The sequence below is a fragment of the Rhamphochromis longiceps genome, linkage group LG1 (genome assembly GCF_057381845.1).
Source record: "Rhamphochromis longiceps isolate RC_006_pf linkage group LG1, R_longiceps_female_GT1.1, whole genome shotgun sequence".
Taxonomy (NCBI): Eukaryota; Metazoa; Chordata; class Actinopteri; order Cichliformes; family Cichlidae; genus Rhamphochromis; species Rhamphochromis longiceps.
Genome location: NC_140557.1, coordinates 3,689,001 through 3,716,940, shown reverse-complemented (window position 1 = coordinate 3,716,940; position 27,940 = coordinate 3,689,001). Strand labels below are relative to the sequence as shown.

The 27,940-nt window shown below is 43.5% G+C and overlaps 3 protein-coding genes and 1 non-coding gene across 6 annotated transcripts in view; 2 read left to right on the top strand and 2 right to left on the bottom strand.

The window, feature by feature from the left end:
• Positions 1-4,355, top strand: part of hsd11b2 (hydroxysteroid (11-beta) dehydrogenase 2) — a 32,466-nt gene extending 28,111 nt beyond the window's left edge. For all 3 annotated transcript variants that reach the window (XM_085408366.1, XM_085408231.1, XM_085408310.1), the window contains one exon: positions 81-4,355. In XM_085408366.1, coding sequence (XP_085264492.1) covers positions 81-484 — 404 coding nt within the window. In that variant the 3' untranslated portion in view covers positions 485-4,355. The remainder of the gene's footprint in view (positions 1-80) is intronic.
• Positions 4,356-8,632: 4,277 nt separating this feature from the next.
• trnaq-cug (transfer RNA glutamine (anticodon CUG)) lies at positions 8,633-8,704 on the bottom strand. The gene has a single exon. It is a non-coding gene; the product is annotated as a tRNA-Gln (tRNA).
• A 2,995-nt stretch (positions 8,705-11,699) lies between these two features.
• Positions 11,700-17,182, bottom strand: LOC146678125 (calcium and integrin-binding family member 2-like). Its single transcript, XM_085410689.1, has 6 exons — positions 16,890-17,182; positions 16,587-16,621; positions 15,122-15,233; positions 14,850-14,997; positions 14,052-14,247; positions 11,700-12,339 (listed from the first exon to the last, which is right to left on the bottom strand). Exons 1-6 carry the CDS (start codon positions 16,938-16,940, stop codon positions 12,318-12,320), a joined length of 564 nt encoding a protein of 187 aa, XP_085266815.1. The 5' UTR covers positions 16,941-17,182; the 3' UTR covers positions 11,700-12,317.
• A 1,047-nt stretch (positions 17,183-18,229) lies between these two features.
• LOC146678124 (isocitrate dehydrogenase [NAD] subunit alpha, mitochondrial-like) lies at positions 18,230-26,545 on the top strand. Its single transcript, XM_085408096.1, has 11 exons — positions 18,230-18,318; positions 19,450-19,515; positions 19,695-19,778; positions 20,367-20,481; positions 20,574-20,761; positions 23,197-23,330; positions 24,001-24,103; positions 24,397-24,461; positions 24,546-24,630; positions 25,407-25,559; positions 26,405-26,545. The coding sequence occupies exons 1-11, from the start codon at positions 18,292-18,294 to the stop codon at positions 26,486-26,488; spliced, it is 1,104 nt and encodes a 367-aa protein (XP_085264222.1). The 5' UTR covers positions 18,230-18,291; the 3' UTR covers positions 26,489-26,545.
• Positions 26,546-27,940: the final 1,395 nt, after the last annotated feature.

Sequence of the window (27,940 nt, the reverse complement as noted above, 5' to 3'; positions counted from 1 at the left end):
GTCGAAGTTAAAAAGCAAGCAATATTGGGGTTTGGTGTCATTGATGTTGCTATGGTAACACTGCCCTCTTCTGTCTGCAGCTCAGTCCAGTAACTCCGCCTACTGGGAGAAACAGCACAAGCATCTGCTGCAGAATCTGTCCCCGGCGTTGCTTGAGGACTACGGTGAGGAGTACGTGACCGAGACCAAGGATCTGTTCCAGACCTTTGCCAAACACACCACCACCAACCTCCAGCCTGTTGTTGACACCATCGTGCAGGCGCTGCTGGCTCCGCAGCCTCAGCCGCGTTACTTTGCAGGCTCTGGCTTGAGCCTCATGTACTTCCTCCACACCTACTTTCCTTACAGCATGAGCAACAACTTTCTGAAGAAAAGGTTTTTGAAGAAGAATGTTATCCCGCGCGCTCTGAGGAAGCAGTCAGCCTTTGATCTGAACCTCAGCCTTCATAACAACAACAATGAGGAGAAGCTACAGCAGATGTGAGACAGTCAACACAGAGGGTATTATCCTGCAGATAGAGGACCACTTCTGTAACACACTCATAGAGCTGTCGTTTTATGTTTTTTAAAATGTTGAAGGGAACATTGAGATGCACCAAGATGGTTTCTGTTTGTCTCTGTAATGTCTGGCCTGCATGGGGAGGTCAGGGGGTGGGGTTCGGCAGATGCAACCACAGGCCGATCACGGGACACCTTCACCTCTGCCAGCTGTACTGTATAAACACCGGAAGGATCACACTGATGTCATGTGCCTTTATCACATAGAAAGCAGCTTTGCAGGTGGAAGCAAACACTACAGCAGCTCATTAAACCAACACCAGCACAGCCATACAAAAATATCGTTTGCAGAAAGATATCAATTTTTATCACCTACATCATATTAAATTATTTAGCTTCATAATCATAATAAAAAGTTAATTTTCTATCAACCCATCAACAGTCAGTGTGATTCTTAGATTGAGACTAAGCTAGATGACATAAAATCTACTGACTCAGCACGACTCGTCCCGTGTTGAATCAAATTATATGCCTGATTCAAAGACTGCAGATTATTATAAATTCTCAAAAACCCCAGCAACAACAGTTTTCTTGCTGTCTAAAGGAGCTTTTACTGACTATCGCTCTGGAGTTTAACAAATCAAACACTGGTCTGGTCCATCTCCGGATGTCAGGTCTGGCCCCACACTGATTCGACTGATGCTGCTACCTGAACCTGATGTTCAGCCAAAATTAACGCACAAAAAAAAGAGCCAAATCTGACATTTGTGTCCGGGCCAGAGCAACATCACAGCTGAGTCAAGCCACCTGTGAGCATCTTAAAGCAGCAAGTTACAAAGTCAAAGTTAAAAATCTAAGGGAAACCTCAGATCTGTAACTCAAATCTCGTCCGGCCAGCTCCACGTTTATATTCAGTACAGAAACTGGTAGAATGAGAACACACCTGCTGAATACTGTGTCTTTGCTCAACAGAGTCAACTGACAACAAGTCAGAGGCCCTTATTAGAAGCAGATTTCATTATTTGCAGGCCCTCATTTATGGTTCCTGATGTTCCATCGTCTCTAAGTCGCCTCTGTCAGTGCGCCCCAGGTGTGTGAATGGGTGGATGACTGGATATGTAAAGCGCTTTGGGGTCCTTAGGGACTAGTAAGGCGCTATATAAATACAGGCCATTTACCATCTAAGTCATAAACACTTTTTAGTGAGGCACAAAGAACTGCGTCACAGTAAATTCATTACATACATGAATCGTTAGTCATGGCACAGTCAGGAATCATTTGGGATTTTTGCATTAAATAACAGCGTGTAGAAATACTGAATGAAACTTTTGTCTAATTTTTGCTAAAATCTTTGGCCTTCTGTGAAAAAACAAAAGAAAAAAGGAGTAAAAAGGGAACAAACAGTGAAATGAGCTGCTGCAGTGCTGCGTCCATCCACCTGCATCAGAGAGAAACATATTCTTCTTTTTTTTTTTTTTTTTTTTTTTTTTTTTTTGCTGAGTACACATCCAGAAATGAATTTAATAGCAGTTTATGGGATGCAGATTTTAGTCAGACAATTTTTCAATGCAGAATGTCACTCGAGAAATTTTGCCTCCCTTTTTTGAACCATGATACAAGACCAGTCTGCCCTCAACAAGACAAGTGTGCGCGGTGACAGCAACTCATCTACATCCTCCAAATGTCACTGTAGATGAGCATCTGGTGGCTTTTAGAGGAGACTGCCCTTTCAAACAGTATACAACAAGCAAGCAGTCTTTTTTTTTTTTTTTTTTTTTTTTTTTTTTTTGCCTGTCCCGTTTGGCTCTTTTGCCATCAGAATTGTTGTCTAAAGGCAAAGAAAGATGCCCAACGGATTTACTTTGCCAAACTGACCATCCCAGCCTTGCCGTAATGGTCCATTTGATTCACCTTTTATTGTTTATTTTATTTTCACTTACTGAATACGGGACAGACTTGACTGGGGGAAAGAAGGGGAGAAAGAAAGAGGGAAAGAGAAACAGCTGAGAAGAGGGACGGGGGAGAAGGGCAAAAGACAAAAACCAACAGAACGGGCAGAGAAAAAAAAATGCATATATCAATCACCTGGATCACCTGCTGAGAAAGAAAAAAGAAAGCAAGCAGAAGAGAACAAGAGTAATAGAATAAACAGCATCACAATGATATATGGGAATATGACAGTAAATACTAAATGTTAAACATTATTGTGCGGCACATAAGATCAACAGAACACAGTGTGCTTTGAGGTAGGAGCCAAAAAGGGTGTAGTTTGTGGGTGTGATCACCCGTGTGTACACCTGTGAGCATGGACGCGCTTGTTTTTTGTTTTTTTAAAAGGTTCCTTCATGTAATAATCTGCTAGAGGGTGTGGGGGGGCCACAGCCCCGTCCTCCAGGGCGTGAAGCAGGTGTGGAGGAGATCAAAACTCCAGACATCCAGAGGCCCCCAGAACACAAGAGACCAAGGAAGACCAACAGAGGGGCAGCTGCGCCACTGTCCCGGAAAGAGCTGAGGAGAGTCCCAGATGAGGGCTCGCTCAGCAGCCGCGGAGCAGAAGCCAGGGGGGGTTGCAGTGACGCGCCCGTGAGCTCCGCCGGCAGCCAGCTGCGCCTGAGTGACCGAGCCCCAGGCCGAGAGGCCGGGGGCACCCCACCTCCGAAGTGGCCCGAGCGAGCCCCAGGCTCCAGGCCCCGATAAGCGGCCACCAAGGAGTGAGCCGGTGTGTACCTGGACGCCCATCCCCGGACACAAAGAACCACCAACGCACCGATGTCTGAGGGAGTCCGCCACTGGCAGGGGAAGTGGTGGTAGGGGGAGATAGGCCTCCAAACCTTGGAGGGCCTGAGATGTCCCCAGAGAGGTGAGAAACATATTCTTCTTCAGGTATTTAAAGACTTTACTTACACTTGTGATCTCTGGGGTCCGGGTATTTTCTGCAGGAAGCAAATTGAGGCAAAATAATTTCAAAACAAAATCACGCTTTCAGTTTGACGTATTTTGGTTTCATTTTATATGCAAAACCAAAACACAGTGACTTTATTATCTGATTTTGGCTTGAGAAGTTTGCTCATCAACGCCAAACATGGTTATCAGACTTCCTGTTTGCATTTCGCCTTCGAAATAAAAGCACAACTAACTCTGGTGATGAATGTAGATAGTTGAGCTTAAACTTAATTTTGATCTTTTTAGCCTCTGAAATCCAGATGATCCAGCTACATTTTGGTTCTTGACAGTGAGCCACAGACACGTTTCTGTTATTCTCATGGAAACTAGAAAGAAACATGCTGTTTTCTCGCAGGACAGCCTGCTGGTTTCTCTCACTAAATGCTGACTTCATCTTCAGGATCTTTGTTTCTTCACCCTGTGTCGTCATTGTCTCTTTGATTAAATGTATAAACATGGATCAATAAATCATGTAGCAGTTTTTTTCTGCTGTTGTAAATGCAACAATTCAAGCCTCAAAACTTTATACAACACATGTACAGAGCAGATATGGTATTATATGCTGGGGTGTTGCTATGAGTCATGCAGACACTACATAGCTAAAAAACAAACTTTTGTGCACATGTTCAGGGTGTTGTGTTTCTGTGGTTGGAAACAGCCTGTCTCTCATCAGACTCACCTCCAAAAACATCCCCGAGTTTTTTCATTTTGTGTTTTTTGTTCTGTCTATTTGTGTGTTTGTTTTGTTTCTCAGCCCATTTCGAATCAAACTATTTATGGCATCTTTTCTTTTATCACCATTCAAATTGTGACTTTGTTTCTTTTTATAAAAAAAATTTAAGAAAACTAAAAAAAAAAAAAACATGATGTAAAACGTTCACTTGGTTGATTCTGTAATAGAAATAAAGTTGGCTTTTCAGACTTCTACCTTTGCGGCGATTTGTGAATTTGTGTAGAAATATGAAGATATCCCCTCTAGAACAGTACACAGTGGTCCCTCCCTATATCACGACGGTGCAATTTTCTCTGTTTTTTTGGTTAGGTTTGGGAGTTGTTGTTTTTTTTACAGCGCATTGTGCTCTGCGTCCTGATTGGCTGTAGACCATTTTCAATCAATCTCGTGCTGTGTCTCCTGTACAGTACAGAATGCGTTCAGCTTGTCAAATTTACATAAATCTTTGCCAGCAGAAGACAACAAACACAACGGTGTCGACGTCAAAGGATTATAAGGCACATTAAGCGAAACAAAACTGTCAGATAATTCAAACTTAACTTCCTCTACTTCCATACCATTAATAATAATGGATTGGATTTATATAGCGTGTTTCAAGGCACCCAAAGCGCTTTACAATGCCACTATTCATTCACTCTCACATTCACACACTGGTGGAGGCAGCTACAGTTGTAGCCACAGCTGCCCTGGGGCAGACTGACAGAAGCGAGGCTGCCATATCGCACCATCGGCCAACACCAGTAGGCGGTAGGGTGAAGTGTCTTGCCCAAGGACACAACGACCAGGACAGAGAGCTCGGGGATCGAACCGGCGACCTTCCGGGTACAGATACGCTTCCCAACCCCCTGAGCCACGGTCGCCCCATTGATTCATTAATGTTGAATTCTCTTGCAGCTGATCTATTCCCATGTTCTGGACCTGAAAACAGGGTTTTTCTACGAAGGTTTGATCTTTGAGAGTTTAAACAAGAAAGAAAAGTGTGGAAATGTCGATGCCTGTCTAAGAAAAGTGTATAAAGTGTGTAGAGAGGGGTTTTACAGCCTTAAAACATCTATAATAATTGTAAAAAAAATAAAGTTCCCTACTTCACCTATCGCGGGTTATTTTTAGAACGTAACACTCGCGATAAACGAGGGACCGCTGTATATAAAAAGTGCAACTTAGAGTGACTTGTTGTGGTTTTCACTCTGTACACTACCACAGTAGACCTGACTGAAGTGCAGACTTATAGCTTCAACTCAAGAGTTTGACAAAAGTATTGCATGAACTGTTGTCTCTCATTTTAAAGCCTCAAAATTAATTGGACAACTGGCTGACAGGCAGGTTCATGGCCAGGTGAGGTCTGTTCACTCATTATTTCATGACAAATTAAGGAGATAAATATCTAGAGTTTATTTCAAGTTGAACTTCATATCAGTGATGCACGTGTAGGAGGCCATCATTAGGCTGACAAACCTAAATAAAGCTATCAGAGAGATAGCAAAAAAATGTAGGAGTGTTCAAATCAACAGTCTGATACATTCCTAAAAAGAAGGAGTGCAGGAAACTCAACAACACCAAAAGTCCTCAGATGTACATGGGGATGTACAATAGCTGATAATGGGCCCAAGACATTTCTTATGAGACTAACAGTCTTAGTCGCTAAAAATGATAATGTCAAGTTTGTCATGGTTTAGTTTGAGAAAGTTCAAAGACATCCAGCAATTAATATTGTTAAGAAAATCTGAACCTTTCTGCAATGTGCTATCAGCACATGGTTTTAGACAGAGGTAGAACTGTGTATCATCTGCATAAGAGTGATAGGAAATTTGGTGTTTCTGAAAAATAGAGCCTAATGGGAGCATGTATAAGGAGAATAAGACGGGGCCCAGAATAGAGCCCTGAGGTATTCCACAAGTAAGTGTAGCAGGGGAAGAGTTTTGTTGCCCTGCATCAAGGAGTTCTGCTCTCTAAGTAAGAGGCAAACCATTTTAGAGCAGAACCTTGGATGCCGACGCACGTCTTCAAACGGTTTCATAGGATTGTGTGATCAACAGTGCTGCACTCAGGTCTAAAAGAATTAAAACAGTACTTTTCCAGAGTCAGCAGGGTAAAGGTCCTTTCGCACATAAAAATTAGATGTAAAGGATTTGTAAACAGCTGAATTCTGTCATTATTAACATTTTACACAACCTCCTAATTTTTTTTCATCCATGGTGAAAGATCTACCGTGACATCAAACGAACCCTGGTACGTGTTTGACGGCGCTGACAGTAATATTTGTCTAACTTTTCTGCGCCGTGTTAACACCTCAGCCCAGTCCAACACATCGGTGATGATCCAAATCCAGGTTTTTTGCAAAGAATCACTGCTGCAGATTTATGATCTGCTGGAAGCACCGAAGCCAGCAGAGCCCAGACTGTAAGAGCAGCACACATGTTCAAACACATGAAGTGAGAATGAGCAATGTCTAGATTTTTGGTTTCTTGTAAACGACAGAAGAAGAAGGAGTCGGGCTCAGGTTTGTGAGTCTCAAAGCTTTGTCCCTCGAAGCTGTAGCCACATTTCACTTTGTACTTCTGATATTCATCCCTTACGTTACATTTTTTTTAGCTTTTACACTGCACACATTAAACCGTCTCCTTTTGCATACCAGGGAAACCATATGCTCTGCACTGTGCACTCTTTTTATTTATTTTTGCCAAACGGCTCTTTTGTAAGCTCATTATGACCTCCTCAGTCTGACCTGCAGCTCTATTAAATGGGCCTTTCTCTCCTCTAGGCTGATAAGGTGATTTCGCTTCAGCTCTTAGACTGCTGACAGACTGCTGAGAGCGGACGGTTTGTCCAGTTAGAACTGATTTCCTGCTTTTAAATCCAGAGCATGAACTCCTGCATAAATCACCGATGAGGTAACATCAAGGTCGTGTTCAGGTCAGGTTGACCTTGTCCATCCATTCTGCCAGGACTGCAACCCTCTGTGTCATTCCTGCTTTGTTTCCACTAATGAAGGCGATTTAATGAGGACATTAGGCGTTTTAATGAGGAACTAAGACTTTAAATCTATGATTTGATAAACAGAGAGGATCACCCACAGTCTGGCTCAATCTGGACCTCCAAACGTCTGACTGGTGGCCCGAATCCTCACCACTATACAAAGTGAGGGGTCATGTTCAGTTTAAGGGGCAAATAAGGCATCACTGCTTCTCATTTACAATGTTTAAAATAATGAGCCGTTAACCATGAGAGACATGTGGAACATCAAACATCCCTGCTTTGTTTCTGTGCACATTCTCTTACATTTGTCTTTGTGCATGACTATGAAATGTATGTGATTACTCAAGCTAATCACCTGATCTTAAAAGTTAAAGAAGTGAAGTACTGTGTAAAACTCTTGAGCCACACTTCACTTCTTTATCTTTTGCTTCCAAAGAGCCAGACCCGTCAACAGTTTGGACACACCTTCTCATTTTGTTTATTTTTGTGTTTATTTTTATTGCTTTCTACATTGTAGATACATACTGATGATATCAAATATATGAAGCAAGAATTATGTAGCAAAGAAAAAAACTGATAAATAACTCTAAATAAGTCTTTTAGATTCCTGAACCACCCTTAGCTTTGTTGACAGCGCTGCAAACCCTTGGTCTTTTCTCAATGAGCTCCATGATGTAGTCACCTGAAATGGTTCTCACTTCACAGACGCCTTATCACCCACTCACATCCTGGGCCTTTTGACCTCAGTAAATCACACGGCAGGGTGGGACTAGGTTTCACAATGGGTTCACCCGAAACCTTGTCTGATTGTGACCGACACCCATTTTCACACCTTGGCTTGGGTGATTAGGCAGAGGAACAGTGGGGGTCCATGATCCTCTTGGAGACACTCCCATAGGGCTTAAAATCTGGGACTCTCCACCAATTGCTTTTAGGACTGAAGGAGCTTCTCAGATGATCCACCATGCAACATCATCTGGAAAAACCTGACAGAAAACAACTTCTTTTTTTTAACCATTTTTCAGTGTTTGGGACAAGGACTCCAAACACAGTGCCAGTGCAGTAAAAGCATTCTTGGATATAAAAACAGACAATGGAACATTATCAGTCATGGATTAGCCTCCCCAGAACCTGAAGCTCAACATTATCAAAGCAGTGCGGGATTCAACAAGCCTGTAAATCTATTCCTGAATAAGATTTTTTTTAAATGCTTAACAGAGTTAAGGTTGTGTTGAAGAATAAAGATGGTCATAGAAACCGGACTGCTGCATTTACATTTATATTTGCTCTTTTCAATAAACCACTGCATGTATTTCTTGTATTTCATATCAAAAAGTAAAGATATGAGGTATGAATGTCACCTGGTCCTATGACACTTGCGCACAGGGCTGCGCTTCTACTAACTGCTGTGACTTTATTCAGTCAATTTTATTTTTTATACTTGATGGATTTATTCCTGTGTATCAGGAGAAAAATGATGGCAGGTTCCACCGAGATTTGAACTCGGATCGCTGGATTCAGAGTCCAGAGTGCTAACCATTACACCATGGAACCACGTGCTTACATCGTCGGAAATTTCATTATTTAAAAGTCGAACAGACATGACCTCCCCGATATGATTTATGTAAGCTGTTGGGAGGATTTTTTTTCGCTGTACAACGATCCGTTTATTTACATACGAATCGTCTATAGATTTCATGTTAAAACCTCAAATCTAGCATCGCCTCTGACGTCACATCCCCCGGATTTTGGACGTAAAGGTTGTATATACAACTGTGAAACGTATTAGTTCCCGGGTCCATCAGCACGGTGGATAAAATCTGACAAAACAAACGAACGAACATGGTTTTGCGACCACACCGGTCACTAATAGTTCGGTCAGTGCTTATTTAATCGTTTTACTGTTTCAGTACAGAAACGTTTGTCAGTAAATCCACCACTCGCCACCAGGTGTCAGTGTAACACAGCAGAACAACTACCTGCAAACAATAAACGGCACAACACAGCCAGCACGGTGTGGAAGGTATCTGTTAGTCATCATTTTTCTTCTTCTTTATATTATTATGTTGTTGATCCGTGGAGTATTTTATTTTATTGCAAATTATTTTTGTCACTTTCTGAGGATGAATTCAACTCCATGTGTTCACTGCTGATTGCACACACGTGATTGCTAAAAACTAGAAGCACTGCTGGATGAATTGTTCTGTGGATGAATTGTGAGTTGGATGTGAAGCGCAGCTCCTGCTAAAATTCTACTGACCTCAGATCAACACTGGTCTCATGTTTCTGTCAGTGAAAACAGGTCGATGTTGTTGCTATCTGCTGATCATCAGCTGCTGTTTCATCCTGCCAACACGTCGATGCTCCTCAGCTTCAGTTACACAACAATCTAATATCACACACTCTCCTCTGTGGTTATTTAAAGTCTGGCAGCGTGTAGTCTGCAGACTTTACCTGCTTCACCTCCAGCATAGACACCACATGGACAACAAAAGCACCTTACTGGTGATAATCCATGTGTATGCGTCCTGTTAGTTTTGAGGTATACTTACAGACTCGGTTTGATTTCAGATGAGTACAGTGATTAGAACTGCGACCTCAGAGCAAGATGGTTCTTTGCTCTCAGGTCCTGGTACCTGCTCTCCGTCTGTTCTCCCACAGTCCTGGCACACCTTCACGGGTTTTTCAAAAGGGAAAAAAAAAAATCACACTGATAACAAAGAAGTCTTAAGTTGTCTGACCTTGGTGTGAATTTGCTGAGACGTCCACTCCTTTGTGATTGTGTTAATGCACAACGGCAAAATGTCAAAACCTCTGCTTTTATAGAGTTGCTCTAATTTATAGATGATCAGCTAAGTGCATTTGATTAGCAGCATCTTAATTCCAATGGAAGCAGTATGTTTGCTTAGTTTTACACATGACTGCATAGAGTCCTGTTAAAACATGCCTTTTCACAGGACTGTACTATAAAATAGAAATAAATTCATGTTGTCTCAGCAGGTTGTATTGAAAAACATGATGACAATTTACCCACAAAAATGTTCCTTTGATTTTTTAATGTTTTGTTTTTTAAGTGTTTGAGTTCAAATTAGTTGTTAGTCTGAGGGCATCGGTCAACGATTCAAATTAGAGTGCTACTAAAGTGCTACTACTGCAGCTCCACCTGCTGACACACTAACATTACTGACTTCCTGTTTATTGTTGTTGTGACTCTTCTGACTCAGTATGCTAACCTCACGTTTCTCCACCATCACTGCAGAGAGAGAAACCTCGTTTGGCAAAAATCGACATTTAATCTTTTTGTTATTCTGGTTGAGATTAGCATATGCTGCATAGATCATTACAGACTGGTGGCCTTGCGGGGTGCTCATCCTGCCCTGCGTGCAGTGTGCTGTACCTGTAAATGTCAGGTGTGTCCTGGTGGAGGTTGTGTAATCCAGCAGATGAAGGCTGCTGTGCTGCAGCAGCAGGAACGCCGTGTCTTCACCACAGTTGGCTGCTCATGATAATCAGGACGGATGTGCCTCTGCAGCCTGAACTGAACAGCAGCTGCAGGAGGAGGCGCTTCAGCTTATTCACACCACCCAGAGTTCAAACTCACAGCCAGCTGACTGTACTGTGAAGGAGAGGTGAACTCATCTTGTACCTTCTAGTTTCCCAGTAATTCCAGGCCTCTTAGTACAGACGGATGTCTGAAGCTCCGTCTTTACACATCTATTTCTTATTCCTTGAATCACTACAGCCGACTCTGACCCCACAGTTTACAGGAGACCACTAGCAGCTACGCTAACTGATCTGTAGACTGGATCACGTCTCTAGAGGTTAGAACAGGAGTAGTCATTCCTCTATTGTTAGACATGACTGGGTACAGATAATGCAAATGATTCCAGCCAGTAATTCCTCTTGGCTGCTTTTCTGCAGTCCTCGTTCAGAATTTTAGGGGAAAAATCTTTTGAAGACATTTGAGCTGGGTGAACTAGAAGGAAAGTTATAAATAGATTTGTGATAAAATGATTTTTGTGGGGTTTGAATCTTTCGGTGGATTAGCAGAGTATTTAAATCAAAAGTGATAAGTTTGAGATAACGTGTTATCTGCAGGCTCTAAAAGTGTAACGACTGAACGGCCCATCCAAACTGCAGCTCCTCCACCTCCTCCCCCAGCATGACAGTGCTCCCTGTAACCAACAGCCCAGTGAGAGTCCTACTAGGTGAAACTATGCAGTATTGTAAATCATTTCTCATATAAATTGTGCATTAAGAGAAAGGCTTACAGTGAAAGGTGCTTTGAAGTGTCTTCCTGTAGCAGAGCAAACCTTCAGACCTTCAAAGCTGCAGACCAACAGCATTCCTGGACCTCCTCCTGTTCTTCCTCTAGACACTTGATGGTACAAACCAATGTTAAGACCTGATGTGTTTAGCTGCAGGATGAGGAACAGCTCGCGCCCTCGCCTGAACCTGGATCGGTTTTCTCAGACAAGAAGCCTCGTGAAGCATCGAGTGACAGAACAACCTTTTATTTGATTCTAGCCATAAAATATTTTGTCTTGAAAGAGTGAAAGCTGTCATATCAAGTTAGTAGGAGGCAGGAAAAAGTTTTATCAAAGCCAGGAGTACAGGTGAGATGACAGAGAGAGCCCTTCCATCAACTGAGCTACAGTTTACTATGATTGTCGTTATGCACCAGAATGCTTCACTAAACCAGATGTACAAATTCACCAGCTAGAAGCAATTTACAACATGCACTTTATGGAGAAAGATTGCATAGCTCCTCACTGTTTTGCCCTTTAAAGATGTGCTTTTAAAAAGAATCCAGTTTTGGATGAGGCCTTTCTGAAAAGCACTAAATTCAGAAAAGCCCTGTTCTGTATCCACTGCAGCGCCGTCCTCACAGATGTTTCTCAGAAAATCGGAAACGTCCACAGGGGAGAAGAAAGTCAGCCCTGTCTAAGCTGAGTTCAAACTCCATCCCAGAGAGAGGCTTCATGCAGTAACCGTATCCCCTCTGGAATGACTGCGTGATCGAGACAGTCCAGGTCTCAGGATCTTTCAGGAAAGAAGACTCCCCGCCGGCAGTAGAAAGGACAGGCACTGAGTCGAGCTGGGTCCGAGGTTCAGGTGGAATCGGGGTCGAAGAGAGACGTCTTTCCTCTGCAGGATCTCAGCTGCCTCATATTCGTATGTGGAAATTGCTGAAGACACAAAGCAAGCAGATGTGGGTGACTTCTAGGACTGACTGAATCATCATTAACTGTTTGAACCTCTCAGGCTGTAACTGGATGAAACTGTGAAATTTAGCCTCGTTGTATCAACTGCAGGATGGTAATGGTGCATCTCAGTTGCTGTCAGGAGTCTGTTTTTACTCTTTAAATTAAAACTCTGACAATTATCTTTGCATGTAATGTTTCATAGGATTCACCTCCAGGGCAGAGCGACTGGAAAACATGCTCATGGAAAACATGCTCACTTTGAGCTGCCTCAAACTACTTTACAATGTCGGGTAAATACCCCACAGTGCTACAGAGAAAACTTCCACAATTAGACGACCCCCTATGAGCAAGTACTTGGTGACAATGGGAAGGAAAAAGTCCCTTTTAACAAGAAGAAAACTCTAGCAGAACCGGGCTCAGGGAGGGCCGGCCGGTTGGGGGTCCGCAGCAGGTGCTGCAGAGTCTGTTGTAAGCAGACATAAATGACTGGACGAGCGTAAATGCTGCTATCTGTGCGCCGCACCTTGCAGACGCGCGTTCACGCCGACGTTTATGACAGTCGAGCTGCTCGGCTTTGTGACGTCAGATTAACTGGCCGACCGTAACCAGGGTGACGCGGGAGGTGATGTACCTGCTAGTAAAAACATAATGGCTTTCCAGCTTTCTCTTTTTACAGTTTAACTGCTTCTGTTGCCATAGTAACACCAACCCTTGAGCCCAGTTTCCAGCTATTATCTCTGAGCGGCGGTGCAGTGTGATAGACAAATTAATGACTGAACTCAATGACTTGATAAATGCACCCTCCTCCTCCTCACTCTACTCTTCTTCCCCTTGTCTCTCCCTTCACCCCTCCTCTGTGCTCACTGTGGGACACTGTGATGGATTGCCAGCAGTAAAACTCGTGGGTTTTATCTCTGCAGCTTTATGCAGAGCAGCAGAAGACTCAGCAGCCTGAGTGAGAAACACTCACAGCCAGGATCAGGACCTGGATCAGGACCTGGATCAGGACCATCCTCTGTCCTTTCAGGAGACATCCCGCCGGCAGCTTCACGGTGAAGCTTCTCATTGATTTGATGCTGTCCCTTCATGCAGCCCCTCAGTTCAGCCTCAATCGTGAAACAACTGATGTGTGTTGAGCAGCAGATCAAACAAGAACTACAAATATCTTCCAGCGCACAGTAAGACTCATTTAGTAAGTTTGACACCGCTGCATTAGTGGGAGGATCATACTGAGCCGCAGCACAGTCTGTACGGCTGACTGTGAATTAAAAGGCTAAAATAGTGTGTGCCTTTGTGGTGGATGGATGAAAACTGTTGATAACCCTGCAGATCATCGTGTTTTAGTGATACTGCCAGCAGAACAGAAGAAAACTGACCCTAAAGCATATTTTCCTCCAAAAAATGCTGCTTCAAGAGCAGAGAGCACAGAGCTGATGTGTTATGTGACATTATTGTGATGAGCTGGCAACAGCACCCCATGACAGCCTGGAGGGGAAATATAAGAAACAGTCAGACAACAGTCTGAGCAGCAAAAAACACTTTGGACCGATTCCAAACACAGAAATTAAGGATTAAAAAACCAATCACATACTTTTCTAACTTCGCGCTGTCACTGTGGAGGTTTGTGGGAGAGGAGCAGCCACGTCTCTGCCTTACTTTAAAAAATGAACACATAACAGAAGAGATGACGGTACCTCAGAAAGTCAGGAGCCTTGGAGATCATGTTCTCAAAGTCGGCGAATGAGAGCTTGTTGTCTCCGTCGAGGTCGGCCTCCTCGATGGCTTTGTCACACACCAGCGTGACCTCCTCGGGCGTCAGCTCCCCTTTGGTCAGCTTGTTCAGGGTCTTCTCCAGGTCCTCCTTACAGATGAAGTTGTCCCTGTTAAAGTCTGGACCAGATCCCCAACGAGACGACTCAGTACTGGGCTGCCACAAAAACCTGAACTTATTCTACGAATAATCTCCATGTAATCAACAGTAATAACTGCAAATAATGAAATCATTTTGTAAACTATACATTTTCTTAGACTTTATTTAGATTTTTCATATATTATTTTGAGACCATTTAAATCTATTTAGACATTTAATGTTAATTTAGTGACATTTAATTAATATTTAGAAGAATAATTTTTAGACTAATAATAATTATTTAAATTTTTTGATTATTTTGAATGATAATTCTTTTATTCACATATTTTTGGCCATTTTATTTACATTTAGGAGAGATTTGTGTATATTAACATTTTACTTTCTTTTAATATTTTCAGAAATTATAATAATCATTTTCCAGGAATTAATAATTTTCTCTTAATTATATACTTACGAAGTTGAAATAATTAATTAAAATAATCTTTTATATAGTCATGCTATTTTTGTTTAAATCGGGAAAACAGCACTTATTCTGAAGCGAGTACTCGCCGAGGCACATTGCTGCCACAGGTGTGTCATCTCAGACCCAACCCGAGCTTCTCCACCTGAAGGCGCACGTTACCGTATATCTTGAAGGCGTAAATGGTCTTGAGCTCTCTGGGTGAAGCTTCGCAGAGGGCAGAAAACATATCGATGAAGTCGCTGAAGCTCAGGTTCCCCTGTCCGTCCTCGGAGAACGTCTCCACGATTCTCTCTCTAAACGGGTTTTCCTGTCAGCACAGACACAAAACATCACACAGTTGAACATAACGGCCAACAAAAACCGGGATGTGAGACACATTTGTTTTAAAGTCTTGCATCAGCCAGCAGAATTTTGACCTGTACAAACTGTACCTTCAGTTCAGGCATGGTGACGATGAGCGTCATCGGGACTTTGATGTCGGGGTTGTTGGTGTAGTCCAGCGGCACTAAATGTGGCGCCAGCTCACGATATCGAGCGTGTAACCTGCAGCACATTAGAGCAAAGTCAGCAGTTTACACAGGAGTCTAATACATTCACTTTAATAACATTTTACATTCAGGATCCCAAATTTCAGACTGATGAGAGAAAAGCAACAAGTTTCCATCAGTCAGTCAGTGATCAAAGCCTTCCTAACAAAATGATGCAACCTTAAGATAAAAGCTGCTGGAACAAGGAAGGAGAATCTGAAACACGCCGACGCTGTCCGTCTGTAGCTGTAAAGTGTTTGTCTGAGCGACTCCAATCTGCTCATTTCCACCTCTAGAGTTTCAGTCTTGACCTTTATTTATCCCACCCAGGGACTGTTTCTTGAAGGTCACCCCCTCTCATGCCATTTTCTTCTGATTGGTCAACTCGCAGAAGCCTGCTGAAGGGCAGCATCCAGACTTTTTTAGCTTTACTGGCACCAAATGATGGAATCAAAGCATTCAGAGCAATCTGAAGTTTGAGTGTTTGGCTCACAGGGATTTCCTTTATTATTTTTCTAAACTGTGCAGGTTTAATATGAAGGTCTAACTCTGGGTCATGTGACAGGAAATACAGGAACGGTGAATCAGCCTACGTTACAAGTCATCTTAAAATAAGTTAAAAAATCCAGTTTTGATGTTTGAAATCAGCTCAGTTAATCTCACTTCAGTCTACTGAACAGTTTCACCTCATACTATGAAAACAGGTGGAGCTGCAGGTCCTGGAGGTGCATAGGTGTGGGTGGAAATTTTGCACAAATTTTTTTCCCAGCATTTTTGTTTCTTCACAACGTCATGACTACACGAGATCTTTCCAGTGCTGAAAAACTCATTTAAGCTCTGTTTAAAGCATGCAACCCAAATCCACTTTAAGCCCACTCAAGTGTCACAATCTGAAGCTAAAATGTGTTTTTTGTTTGGTACAATTCTTCCTGTAACCTTTTCTGAGCATTAGTAACATCCACTTTGATGTAGAGGAACAGAAATACCATCTGTACCATGGATGTTTGATCTGTTTCTAATTACTTATTGGAGAAAACTTCAAAAAGTGCATTTTGAGTAAACTTTGAAGGGTCGTATCACCATGCAGGACAGGTGTGTGAAGCATATAAAGTGTTTCCTTTTGTGCTTCGTTAAAATGAGTCAATCAGCTATTAAAATATACTCCAAGCGCGCTGCGTTCAGTGTGAGTTTAGTAGATCCCAGTACAGTAAAGCCAATCATCAAAACCATTGTGTAAACACATCGCGCCTACAATACACAGCAGGAAAAATAGCCGAGCTGCAGTCGTTCCTCTCCCTCAGTGAGTGATGAAGGTGTAGATTCAAAAAGAAAAGAAGACCAGCAGACTTTCGCCGTGCGCCACACTCACCGCAGGATTTCCTTCCGGGTGAAGAAGGTGCAGTCCTGGGAACAAACAGAGAGACGAAGAAAGTGAGTCAGAGCGGCCAGTCCTCAGGGAGGATCTGCTTTCACCATCAGTCAGCATCTTCACCACTACCACCACCACCATCATCATCATCATCCAGTGCAGCAGGATGCAGAGCCAATCAGCAGCAGGAGGCAGATCTGATGTGGTCTGCGTTCTGCTGAGCCATGAAGGCAGACACCTCTCCACCTTTCACGCCTCTCTGAAGGACATCCAGCTGTCCGCCTCCATCCTGCCCCCCCTCACCTGATACGCCTCCAGCTGTTCCTCGGTGAAGGTTGTCTGCTTGTTGCCCATCTTGGCCGGCGGATCCTCCCATCACACAGCTGCATCACACTCTGAGCTGGCTTTGCATCCGGCAGCAGGTCTGCGCACAGCCGGGACATCCACTCTTCTGATCCGGGTCTCAGTCTGCGAGCCTGATGCTGCTGCTGCTGCTGCTGGTCCCAACGCGGAGGAAAACAGGATTGTGACGCCTCAGAGGACAGGAGGAGGAGGTGCAGGCATCACAGTGCTGCTTTCAGCTGCTGCTTGGAAAACCATGAACTGTAAATGCAGGAAGAAATTCTGGAATTACATCATTAGATTAGTCTGTACGATGACTTTATCAGAATGTTTGTTTATTTTTTGTTTTGTTTATTTTTATGTTAAATAAATTACTTTTTATAACTTTACATCCATCTTTCTTTATTTCAACCACACATTTCTTCGATCTGCTTTCCAGCTTGGGTTCAATCAGCGTAAAAGTTGTAAAACCCATTTTCTTTTTCAACTGATTTTTCATGTATTGTTTGTTTCTTTTCCTTTTATAATAATAAAGTTATGCTAAAATAAATACAGAAATGTATGTTTGCAGATTTTCTTTCTCGAGATGAATGTTAGACTGGCTGTTCTGTGCCATCAGATCTCAGACATCATTTGAACACTAAGCCACAGCTCTGAGCTTAGAGCCACAGGTTCTAAGCTCACAGTAAACAAAGTAAAGTCAATAACAAAAGTGCACGCACACGAGTCTGAGTGTTTTTTTTGCATGCAGGTCTAGAAATTAAAGCTCTGACAGTGGACATCAAGTGTTGGGTAGAGCAGGAGCAGTGGCTCTTTCTCAAAATATAAACCTCAGAATCAAAAAACTACTCAGACACCAGGGGGTAAGTGATGTACACAGGTGTATTTTTCAAATGACATAAATCAAATTCTCTTGTTTCACACAAACATACATTTTGTCCAATAAATAAGTAAAGAAATAAAACTAAGTGAGCAACAAAAAAAAGATATAATAAATAGACATGGCAACCACTAAAAAAAACCAGCCTAATTACAGCAAATAAAAAAACAAAAAAGAAGTGAACAAACTTTTAATATGTTCTAATCACGGTGATGACTGTAGAGTAGCGCCCTTTTGCCTTGTTTGTGTAGATTCGGATCTTCCTAATTGCTCCTGAAGGCAGCACTAATTCTGATGGTGGTGCAGCGTCCAGCAGGTGGCGCCAAAAACAGCCTGTGGCGCCAATGACTCGTACAGCCACAAAACTCTCTCGGAGTGAGTCATCTTGCTCGCACAGGATCTTTATCCCGGCTGGTTTTCGGCAGCAGCTCGGAGTGAGTCATCTCTTCCACAGACGATCTCGGAGAGCTCTTCCTGAGCAGAATGGCAGGCAACGCGTGGAGGTCACTGGTAAGAAGCACCGTGTTTATTCCCGGTTTTAGACCACCAAAGCTCTGTGTGTTACAGATGAACGGGGCTGTGTGTGTGTGTCCTGAAGCCTGTGTTTGTGACTTTGTCTGTCTTTACGCGCTCTCCGCGTGTTTTTTCGGGCTGATGTACCTTGGTTAGCTCTTAGCCAGGAACCCACGTCCTTCACGTGAACGGAAGCTTCTGGAGCTGACGGAGACGTGTACCCTCGTCTCACCTGTCTAATACAACTTTGACTTTACATATTCCCCTCCGCCAACCTCAATCTGGTTACCTTGACAATACGTCGACCTGTCCCGCTCTTTCTGCTCTTTAGTTCTCTGTGATCCCCAAATCCATACTAGAGTGACGGAGAAACCAACGTCAGCCTCCGTTTAAATTTGCACGAATTTAAGCTCAGTTTAGAGTTTAGATGGAATCATTAGATCGTAGAAGTTAGTTGAAAACATTTCACGAAAAGTGGATATCCTCTGATAACTTCTGCATACATGAAATTCAACATGTAGCTAGTTCATGGTAGACTCAAACTAGGTGTGGCTGCTGAGAAATGTTTGCTTTAACTAATGTGGAGACGAACACCAGACTCCCTTTTTAAATAAAGCAATTTACCTTAAACTCGTACTATGATTAAATTCCAGGTCCCGTTTTAACTGACGGAAAAGATGTCAAATAATGTGAGGCTCCTGAGATAAACTCGGCATTGAAAAAAGTCACCGTAATGTAATAGGCAGTAAAAAATGTGAGAGATATACTACATTATCCAAAAATAATCAACATCAGCATACAAAGGATCTACAAAACAGAACAGCGGAAGTGGTGGTAATAATTTTCTCCCTTCTTGTAATTTGTTACTGATGCTTGAATTTAGCCCTAGAACTTAAAGTTTGTACATATAAGCTCCTCAAGTCATTTTTAAATGTTATAATATGAATTATTAGGAGTGTTTCAAGCCTCAGCAGCAAATAATCAAGGTGATTCTTTGCAGTTTTGTTTTACACATCAACAGCAAGTGTTTTCAAACAGCTGAACACAGACTAACCATCATGATCAGGTTGTTTTTGAGCTGCTTTGGTGTGTTTTGTGTTGAGTTGACCTTTACGTCGTCTCTTCCAGCTGACCCAGGCAGTGGGGGTGGCGGTCAGAAAACCGGCTCTGGCTTCAGCCTCCTTTTCAAGAGGGGTGAGTAGATCCACCTCTGCCTTCCTGGGATGCAATCAAAGAGATGCTTTTCGCTTCACAACTCCCAGAAAATCCATTTATAAATAACAGGAAATGTTTTACATGAAAGCAGACACCTTGATCTCGGCTGGACTGTGATCTGCTCCAGCTGTCTGAGTTGTGTCTCTCTGTCTCTGCAGGTGAAGACAGTCACCATGATTCCCGGTGATGGAATCGGTCCAGAGATCTCCGCTGCTGTCATGAAGATCTTTGAAGCAGCAAAGGCAAGTTTGATCAGACTTTAGAGGCCAAATCTGGAAAATGATCTCACCTGAGTCCTCTCAGAGTCAGTGGATTTTTGGAACAGTAACTTTAACATATTTAATAAAGCCATGAAAAAATGTACTTTAATGCTGTGGGTATTTTCTGCGTTATAAGCACCTCGAAGTACATAGCTGGTGCGTTCTAATTTGCCTTGTTTTTTCCACCATTTTTCATCTCTCGTAACTTCTTTAGTTCTTTGTACCCTTCAAGGGTTACCCAAAATACACTTTTTATTTAAGTTTTCTCGAGTAAATGATCAGAATATAGAGCAACCTTCAGGGGATCCATGCACTTTTCTGTTCCTCTGTGTCGAAGTCCAGGTCTCGAGGCCTGGACTTTGACACCCCTGCGTTAGAGCATTTTGATAAATCTTTAGTGTGTTTTCAGCCCTGAAAATTTCATGTGATATCACCTTTTCTTATAAAGTTATGTGAGCTCAACATGCTGGAAATAAATAAATACAAAGCACTGCTGGCTATTCTAAGAGGGTCAGGTGGGAGGCACTGATTGGTTTTGGATCAGTTTCTAAATAGAATTTTCCTCTGAAGGCTCCAATCACGTGGGAGGAGAGGAACGTGACGGCGATAAAGGGACCTGGCGGCAGATGGATGATCCCTCCTGACGCCAAAGAGTCCATGGACCGGAGCAAGATCGGTCTGAAAGGTCTGCACGTGTCCGTTACCTTTAGACAGATTTCCTGGAAGATTCCTGCTCGTCAGTGTTTTTTGTTTTTTACATTTTTTTTTCTCCATCAGGACCCCTGAAGACACCCATCGCTGCAGGTCACCCCTCCATGAACCTGCTGCTCAGGAAGACCTTTGACCTGTACGCAAACGTGAGGCCCTGCGTCTCCATCGAGGGCTACAAGACTCCGTACACCGATGTCAACCTGGTCACCATCCGGGAGAACACGGAGGGCGAGTACAGCGGCATCGAACACATGGTGAGTGAACGGAGGCCGAGTGTGCGACAGCTCCAAGCTGAGAGGGTTACAGCGGGCTGTCCTGAGTAATCCTGACAGCTGTGTGAAAGCAGCCGTCACAGGCGATGCACAAACTGCAGACAGAGAGGAGTTCTGCTTAATTTTCTGACACAGTATGTGAAACGTTTGGTAGTGCATTTGTTTAAAGTGCTTCATTTTGTTCTGTTTTTATTTGTGGACTGTGCCAGAGCAGCTTTGCATGATTCACATTTCAAAATAAGCCTCACTTATTCTACACAGTGGGCCTTGCTGCTGCTGTGGTTCATGAAACAAGCTGTTTTAGCTCCTCCCCTTGTAAGTCAGCTTCCTTCCGATTGGTTGCCCCTCAAAAACAGTGTTTGAACAACAGGTGGGTGGGGCTTCTTTGCCTCAGATAACCATATTAGGGATTTCCTCTGTTGCTGACATCATTCAGAGCCAGGAGTAGAAAAAACTGTGTGAGGTCTTTTGGATCACGGGGGTTACTGTAGGTACACTGAGCTCATTATTAGAAGCTTTGGCCGTTTTTAAGGTGAACATCCACCACTGTTCATCAACAGCTAGCAAGTTTACACTTATTAAGGCTGTGCACCCTGCCAGGATTATCCACACCTGTTCATTTAGGAGCTGCATGGCATCCTTTTGTCCTTCAGCCTGTCAGGGTTTTTTTCTGTATTCAAACAAAAATAATCACCAATGAGCAAATGTGTGCAGGAATCTGTCACAGTGACTGTTGTCCAGTTCTTTAGCGTGTGAGTCAGGATGCTGCTGGAAGCTGTTAGCAGGTGTTGTTATCTGTGTTAACTGGTTGGTCTACCTGCCTCCTCACCTGTTCCCTGCAGGTCAGCTAGCAGCTGCAGGCAGGACGCTCTGCTCCTGTTCGTCTCTCCTGGTAAGAAGGAGGAAGCGGCGCCAGAGTCGTATTCACAGAGCACCTCGTTCCACCTCTGATAGATTCACTTTCATCCCAAAGACACAAACTAAGGACCTGAGACTGTTTCACATTCTGCTCACTGTGCTGCAGACATGATGAGCATGCTAACTATCATCCTGCACTGAGCAGCTCCCTTATTCAGACTGTGGATCCAGGTCTTTAATTCTCTGGACTCCTGATTGGACAGTTAGTTTCTTATGCTGATTAGATCCTTTGATATTTGTTATCAACTCAAGTTTAAAGCACAATCCTCTGAACCTTCAAATATTTCTGCTTCGTTTCAGCCTGTTCTGCTCTCCTTCACCTTTGTAAACATTTGGGCATAGACACACCATAGACAGGTGAATGGAAAGCACAGCAGGCTGAAATAAAGCGGAATGGTCCTTTAAATCTTCTTGGTGCTTCTGGATGTTTTGTGAATACGGCAGAACCACTGCCAGCTTCCTGAAGCTCACCTGTTCACCCACACATTCCCGACGTGGATCCGTCTGCATTCACACTGTCAGCTCAGATCTGGAGACGGTGTTAGCACGAAGCCCAGCAGCAGGGAGAACCTGTTAGCATGAACGCTGGTGTCCGTGTTCAAAGAACGAGGCATCCGAGCAGATCTTCCAGCTGGCAGTGAACGTGTGTGTGTGTAAAGTCTCACATCCATCCCCTGGGAACCTCCACCTGTTCTCCGTCTGGTGATTCGTGTCGCCCCTCCTCCTTGTCTCAACTTTTACCCACAGCTGACCTCAGGATGGACTAATAACTGCAGCAGCTGAAACTCTGTAAGGTCAAACCTTATTTGAGAACAAGTTTAACTTGGTAAAGACCTCGAATCTCATGGAAAAGATGTTTGCTAGTGTCCTAGAGGTCTGAAACCTCCCCTTGTATATATCTGATTAATTATGTCCCCAAAACGATGCTTTTATATCTTTGAAAGATTAGGCCTCCCCTCCCTGTGTGCGTCACATACCTCTTGTTTCCTAATCTGGAAACTGTTCCATGTATTTCCACAGAAAAGCTGTGGAGAAGCTTTTTCTGCACCGGCACGGCACCGAAACCTTGACTGAGCACAAAGGTTGAAGCAGCACAGGCTGCAGTTACAGGCTGCAGGAGGGTCTGTTACACTAATTTTCCTCTGCCTGAATTGCAGGGTCTCCTCGACTTCCTGTTTTAAAACGCAGCGTTTAAATCGATCGAACCAGCTGTAACCTTCTATTTTTTGCTCCGTTACCTATTGGCTAACGCAGCAGACACGCTTCCTGTTGCGTGCATGTGTGTGGAGGCAGGACGATCCACTATTAGAATTACCCCGTTTTCCACTGATTTCCACTAGTTTGCCAGATGTGTATTCAGCCACATCCATCTTTTCCTTCTGTGTTTCTGGTAATAGGTGCAGTCTCTTGCGTCCCTCCACAGTTTGATTGTTGATTCGATTGTGTTCTGTCCAGCTGTGAGTAACTTCAGTGCGTTTCTTATCTTTTTGTTGCCGTAGATCGTCGACGGTGTTGTTCAGAGCATCAAACTGATCACCGAGAACGCTAGCAGACGCATCGCTGAGTACGCCTTCGAGTACGCCAGGAACAACAAAAGAACGAGCGTGACCGCCGTCCACAAAGCCAACATCATGTGAGTGCAGCCCATCGCCCTGTGTGTCAGTCAGTGAGACCGGAATGTTTAGTCCTCGTGTGCCGAGGAAGAACAAATTCAGAAAACTGATCAGGCAACTCATTTATTCACCAGTGTAAGGTTTGACTTCCTAATCATCAGTAACTGCCAACAAAAGCACTTTATTAGCAGGAAAGAAATGGAGGTGAGGTAGATTCATCCAGTCGGAGGCCCATGGGAGATGGACCAAACCCAAAGTCCATCTCACATGGACAGTGGGCAGCCTGCCTCCAGCGAGGGTTACCACCTGTTGATAGTCAGTCCACAGGTTACTGAGTTTCAGCTTTTAGGACGGGGCACAAGTGCACCTCTGTAAAGGAAAGGGGTCGATTAGAGATAACATACAGAAAGAAGGAGAGTGGAAATAAATGAACAAAGAATAGTTGTTGAAAGCCAAAATCCAAGTAATCACTCCACCTTAGCTTGCACGTCTGAGGGAGAGGAGTGATTAGAGGACTTATTTAATCGAATTACTTCAAACAGTTTGGGGGTTATTATTTATGTTTCCTTTAAATAAAATGTCACCCATGTTTTGTCACTCACACACTCAGACTCTGTCCCTGTCAGGCGTCGTGTTCCCCCGCAGTGCAGATGTTGTGTTGCTGTTGTGTAACTCCGACTCTGTTTGCAGGCGGATGTCAGACGGTCTCTTTCTGAGAAAGTGCCGCGAGGTGGCTGAAAACTACAAAGACATCAAGTTTACCGAGATGTACCTCGACACAGTGTGCCTCAATGTGAGTCCGCCAAACAGTTCAGCAGCCAGATGTTCTGCAGCTGTTTCACAGTCTGCATTTAATGTGTTTACCTCATTAATCCAGACAGTGAAATAATTATGTTTAATGAGTGTGTTCAGAGCTGGATGGACGTGGGGGTTAATTTCAGTATTCAGTAGTATTGCTTTTCCAGAATTCTGACTTTTTTCTCAGAAAGAAAGAAAGATGTGCCCACTTTTTGTTTAGTTTTGTTTCCAGTGGCCCTTATCCTCTTCCGTACTTTCCTGACATGTCCCGATGCTTGTGTTTTCCAGATGGTCCAGGATCCAACCCAGTTTGACGTCCTGGTGATGCCCAACCTGTACGGAGACATCCTGAGGTCAGTGAATTATTCGCTCTGAAACCTGTGTTGCCAATCAGAGGCTGTGATTGGAAGTGCTGAGGTCATGTGACTGTGTTTCAGCGATCTGTGCGCTGGTCTGATCGGAGGCCTCGGCATCACTCCCAGCGGGAACATCGGCGCCAACGGAGTCGCCATATTCGAATCGGTTTGTATGGCGTTGTCTTTTTTAGTGCCGTGCAGCTTCATCTGAGTTATGATACTTCATCTGTTTTTATTGTGCTTCATACACTGAGTACTTTACTCTTCATGCTGTAGTTTTACTGCACTTGCTTGTTGTTCTGCACAAAAAGCATGTACAATCTTTAAAAGCAGATGCTTTAAAAAGATTAAATATTCTTTTCTGATCTTCTGTAATTTGTTATATGATGTCAGGTGTTCTTAGTCTTTCAACCAATGAGGCAAATGACTCCCTGGGAACAAAAGCTCCATTCCCAGGGATTCATTTACTGCTGGTAGAAGTAGAAATTTAGGGAGGGGGCTCTCACCCCAGAGATGTCACTGTGGTCATTTGGGAATGAGTTTGAGAGTCTGTGCAGTTGCCTGAGTTGTAACCTTACTGTGGACACACACAGTCGTGTCCTTAAAGAGACAGGAGCTACTGAAAATGTCAGTAAAGGGATGAATAAGGATTTAATCTGAACTGTGAATTATGCAGAGCTGCTCCGGTCGAGCCCTGGGGTGAAGTAATGTTGAGCTCCACCTCGACCTGGTACACAGAAAAATCCCATCAGTAAAACTCTTTAAAAGATATTTTTCCCACAAAACTGAATGCTTGGATTGAACTTGTAACAGGCAGTTTTACAGTGTAATTATCTGAGTGTTAACCAGTCCTGTAATCCTGTGACCAAACGTCTGTAATCAGGAGACCTGCAGATTTATTGTTGTTTTGCTGACAAACTAAAATGAATGTTTGTGCTGCAGGTCCACGGCACCGCCCCTGACATCGCCGGCATGGACCTGGCGAACCCCACTGCCCTGTTACTGAGTGCTGTCATGATGCTGCGTCACATGGGTCTGCATGACCATGCCGACAAGATCCAGACGGCCTGTTTTGACACCATCAGAGACAAGAAGGTGAGGCTGAAGTCTCTCCTTGGAGGGCTCCAGTATTTTTGTTCCTTTAAGTCGAAGTTTCAAACAATGAAAGCAGCGTGTCTGTAACTCATTGTGCCAAAAGCTCCGACTGATCCAAACACTGAATTTTTACTCTTGGTTTTGGATGATGACAAAGAAAGGGGAGTGTCTTAGCAGCCCCACCCACCTACCTTCTATTTATGACGGGCAGCCAATCACGAGCAAGGTGGCCTGAAAAGCTCGAGAGAAAGCAGAGAAGCTTAAACGGCATGTATCAGGCGATCTGGTTGGTTTCATCGACGCCCAGAATAAATAGGATTATTTTCAGTTGTGAATCGTCCAAAGCCACTCTAGTGGAGTCTGAGAACCTCTGCTAATGTCATTAATAACAGCTGGAATGATATTGAGGACACCTGAAATGCTCTCAGAGAGAAGCTGCAGTTACTCCAGGACCGCCAGGAAAAAATCTTACACTTACTTTCAGTTGTGCATTCTGGAGGACGACCTCCTTAAAATCACACTTTGTATGATCTTTTTTCTAATGGTTTGTCACACTCCTGTATCTTGGAGCGAAGCAGACGGGAAACATGACACTCTGCTGACAGGGCTGCTTTTAATCTGAGTGGAGGCTGCTGGATACTTCCTGTTGAGCTCTTCTGAGATGACAGTTGATACATTGTTACGCCTTAGGAGGCTTATTCAACAGAAGTCAGTTTGAGCACCACCCAGTGGCTGTGGATGGGTCTGCACTTTAGTCCAGGCTGGCTGTCAGCAGCACCACCTGCTGGTTGGAGCAGATTCCTGTGAAATAAGAGCTGCTGCTCACTGATGTGTTTGTGTTTCAGGTTCTGACGAAGGACCTGGGAGGAAGTGCAAAGTGCTCTGAGTTCACAGCTGAGATCTGCCGTCGTGTCCAGGATCTGGGCTGAAGCTGCAGGGGAGAGGCCGCTGTTGGAGGCTCCCCCCCCCCCCCCCGCCCGCCCACCTATCCTGCTGACTCGTCATATCTCTCTGGAGCTGCTGGCTGTGGAGGGGTGGGGCTTCTGCAGCAAGATCTTGAGTCCTTAACATTCACAGCAAGCGTAACGCACAAGTTTCACCAAGAAGCATGAGATGAGCGTTTCTTACTGTAATATCAGATGAATGACGGTATCAGTGCTTCGTTCCATTCGCATATTCTTTATCGTATTTTTGTAACAGTAGTACTGCGGGTAAAAGGTCCTCTTATTTATTGTTTCCACTTCCTGTTACTGCTTTATTCACTGCTACTCACCCGGATATATAAAAATTCTACAAAGAAAGGTCTCTCCTCTGTTTTGTTTTTCTTTTGCACCTCAGACACTTGGACTCAAACATGCAGCTTTAATGCTTCAAGTTTAGCATCTGCTCTTAACACTCGTTTTTATTTGAAATTATTCAGAAACAGTTTAGCGTATCCTGTTAAAGTCAGAGTGGAACACTGAGCAAACCATCAGGAAACATGGCAGCACCAGAGAGAGGTTCTACTTAACTTCAATAAAGGTGCTTTTTGTAATTACTCTCAATTGGGCTAAATTTCCTAAAGAGGCTTTCTCCCAAGGCCATCACTGCAAACAAGAATGTCCTCATTATGACCTTGTTAAATCAATGCTATGTTGAGTCATTACGACATCTTGTCGTTCAAACTGGGATTATACATTTTAGCATTATTATTACCCAGAGTTGAGATCATTTAATAACCTTGCCCAATTAACCTAAATGAATTGTAAGAGAAATGGCTATAACTCTATGTATTGACCTTTTAAACAATACCAGTTTAAGGGGGGGGGGGGGGCAGGATCAGCAGCAGCATCAAGAAACTGTTTATTTAAAAACAGAAACCTGTCTTCACTCTTTTCCATACTCTGACCACTTTGTTAGGTACACGTTCTACAGTCTTAATATCCCAGTCCCTGGATTTCTACCAAAAATACTGCTGTCATCGCTCTAAACCAAAGTTGCTGGGCCCCAAATAAGGACAGAAGGGTTACTGCTAAAAATCCAGCTGTGATGAATCGCCATCGCTCCACTGAGACTGTTTCTGATGAGACTTTATCAGAAACAGTATGTGGATCAACTGGAGGGCCAGATGGCTCAAGACTTTTGCAGAGTGGGTGGAGCAGCTTTAATCCAACAACAGGAAGAAACTGAAACTGAACAGAAATAAGTCATGAACATGAAAATGAAACAAGACCTAACCTTGTGATGGAGTCAGTCTGAAAGTCCAGAGACGTTAGAATCATGATCCATTAGCAGGCACATAATTCATGTTTATAATAATAAACTAAACAGAAACCAATATAAATAATAATATTTATAATTATCGCCCTTTCCCTCCCTGCAAATTACGTCATGTGACCCCG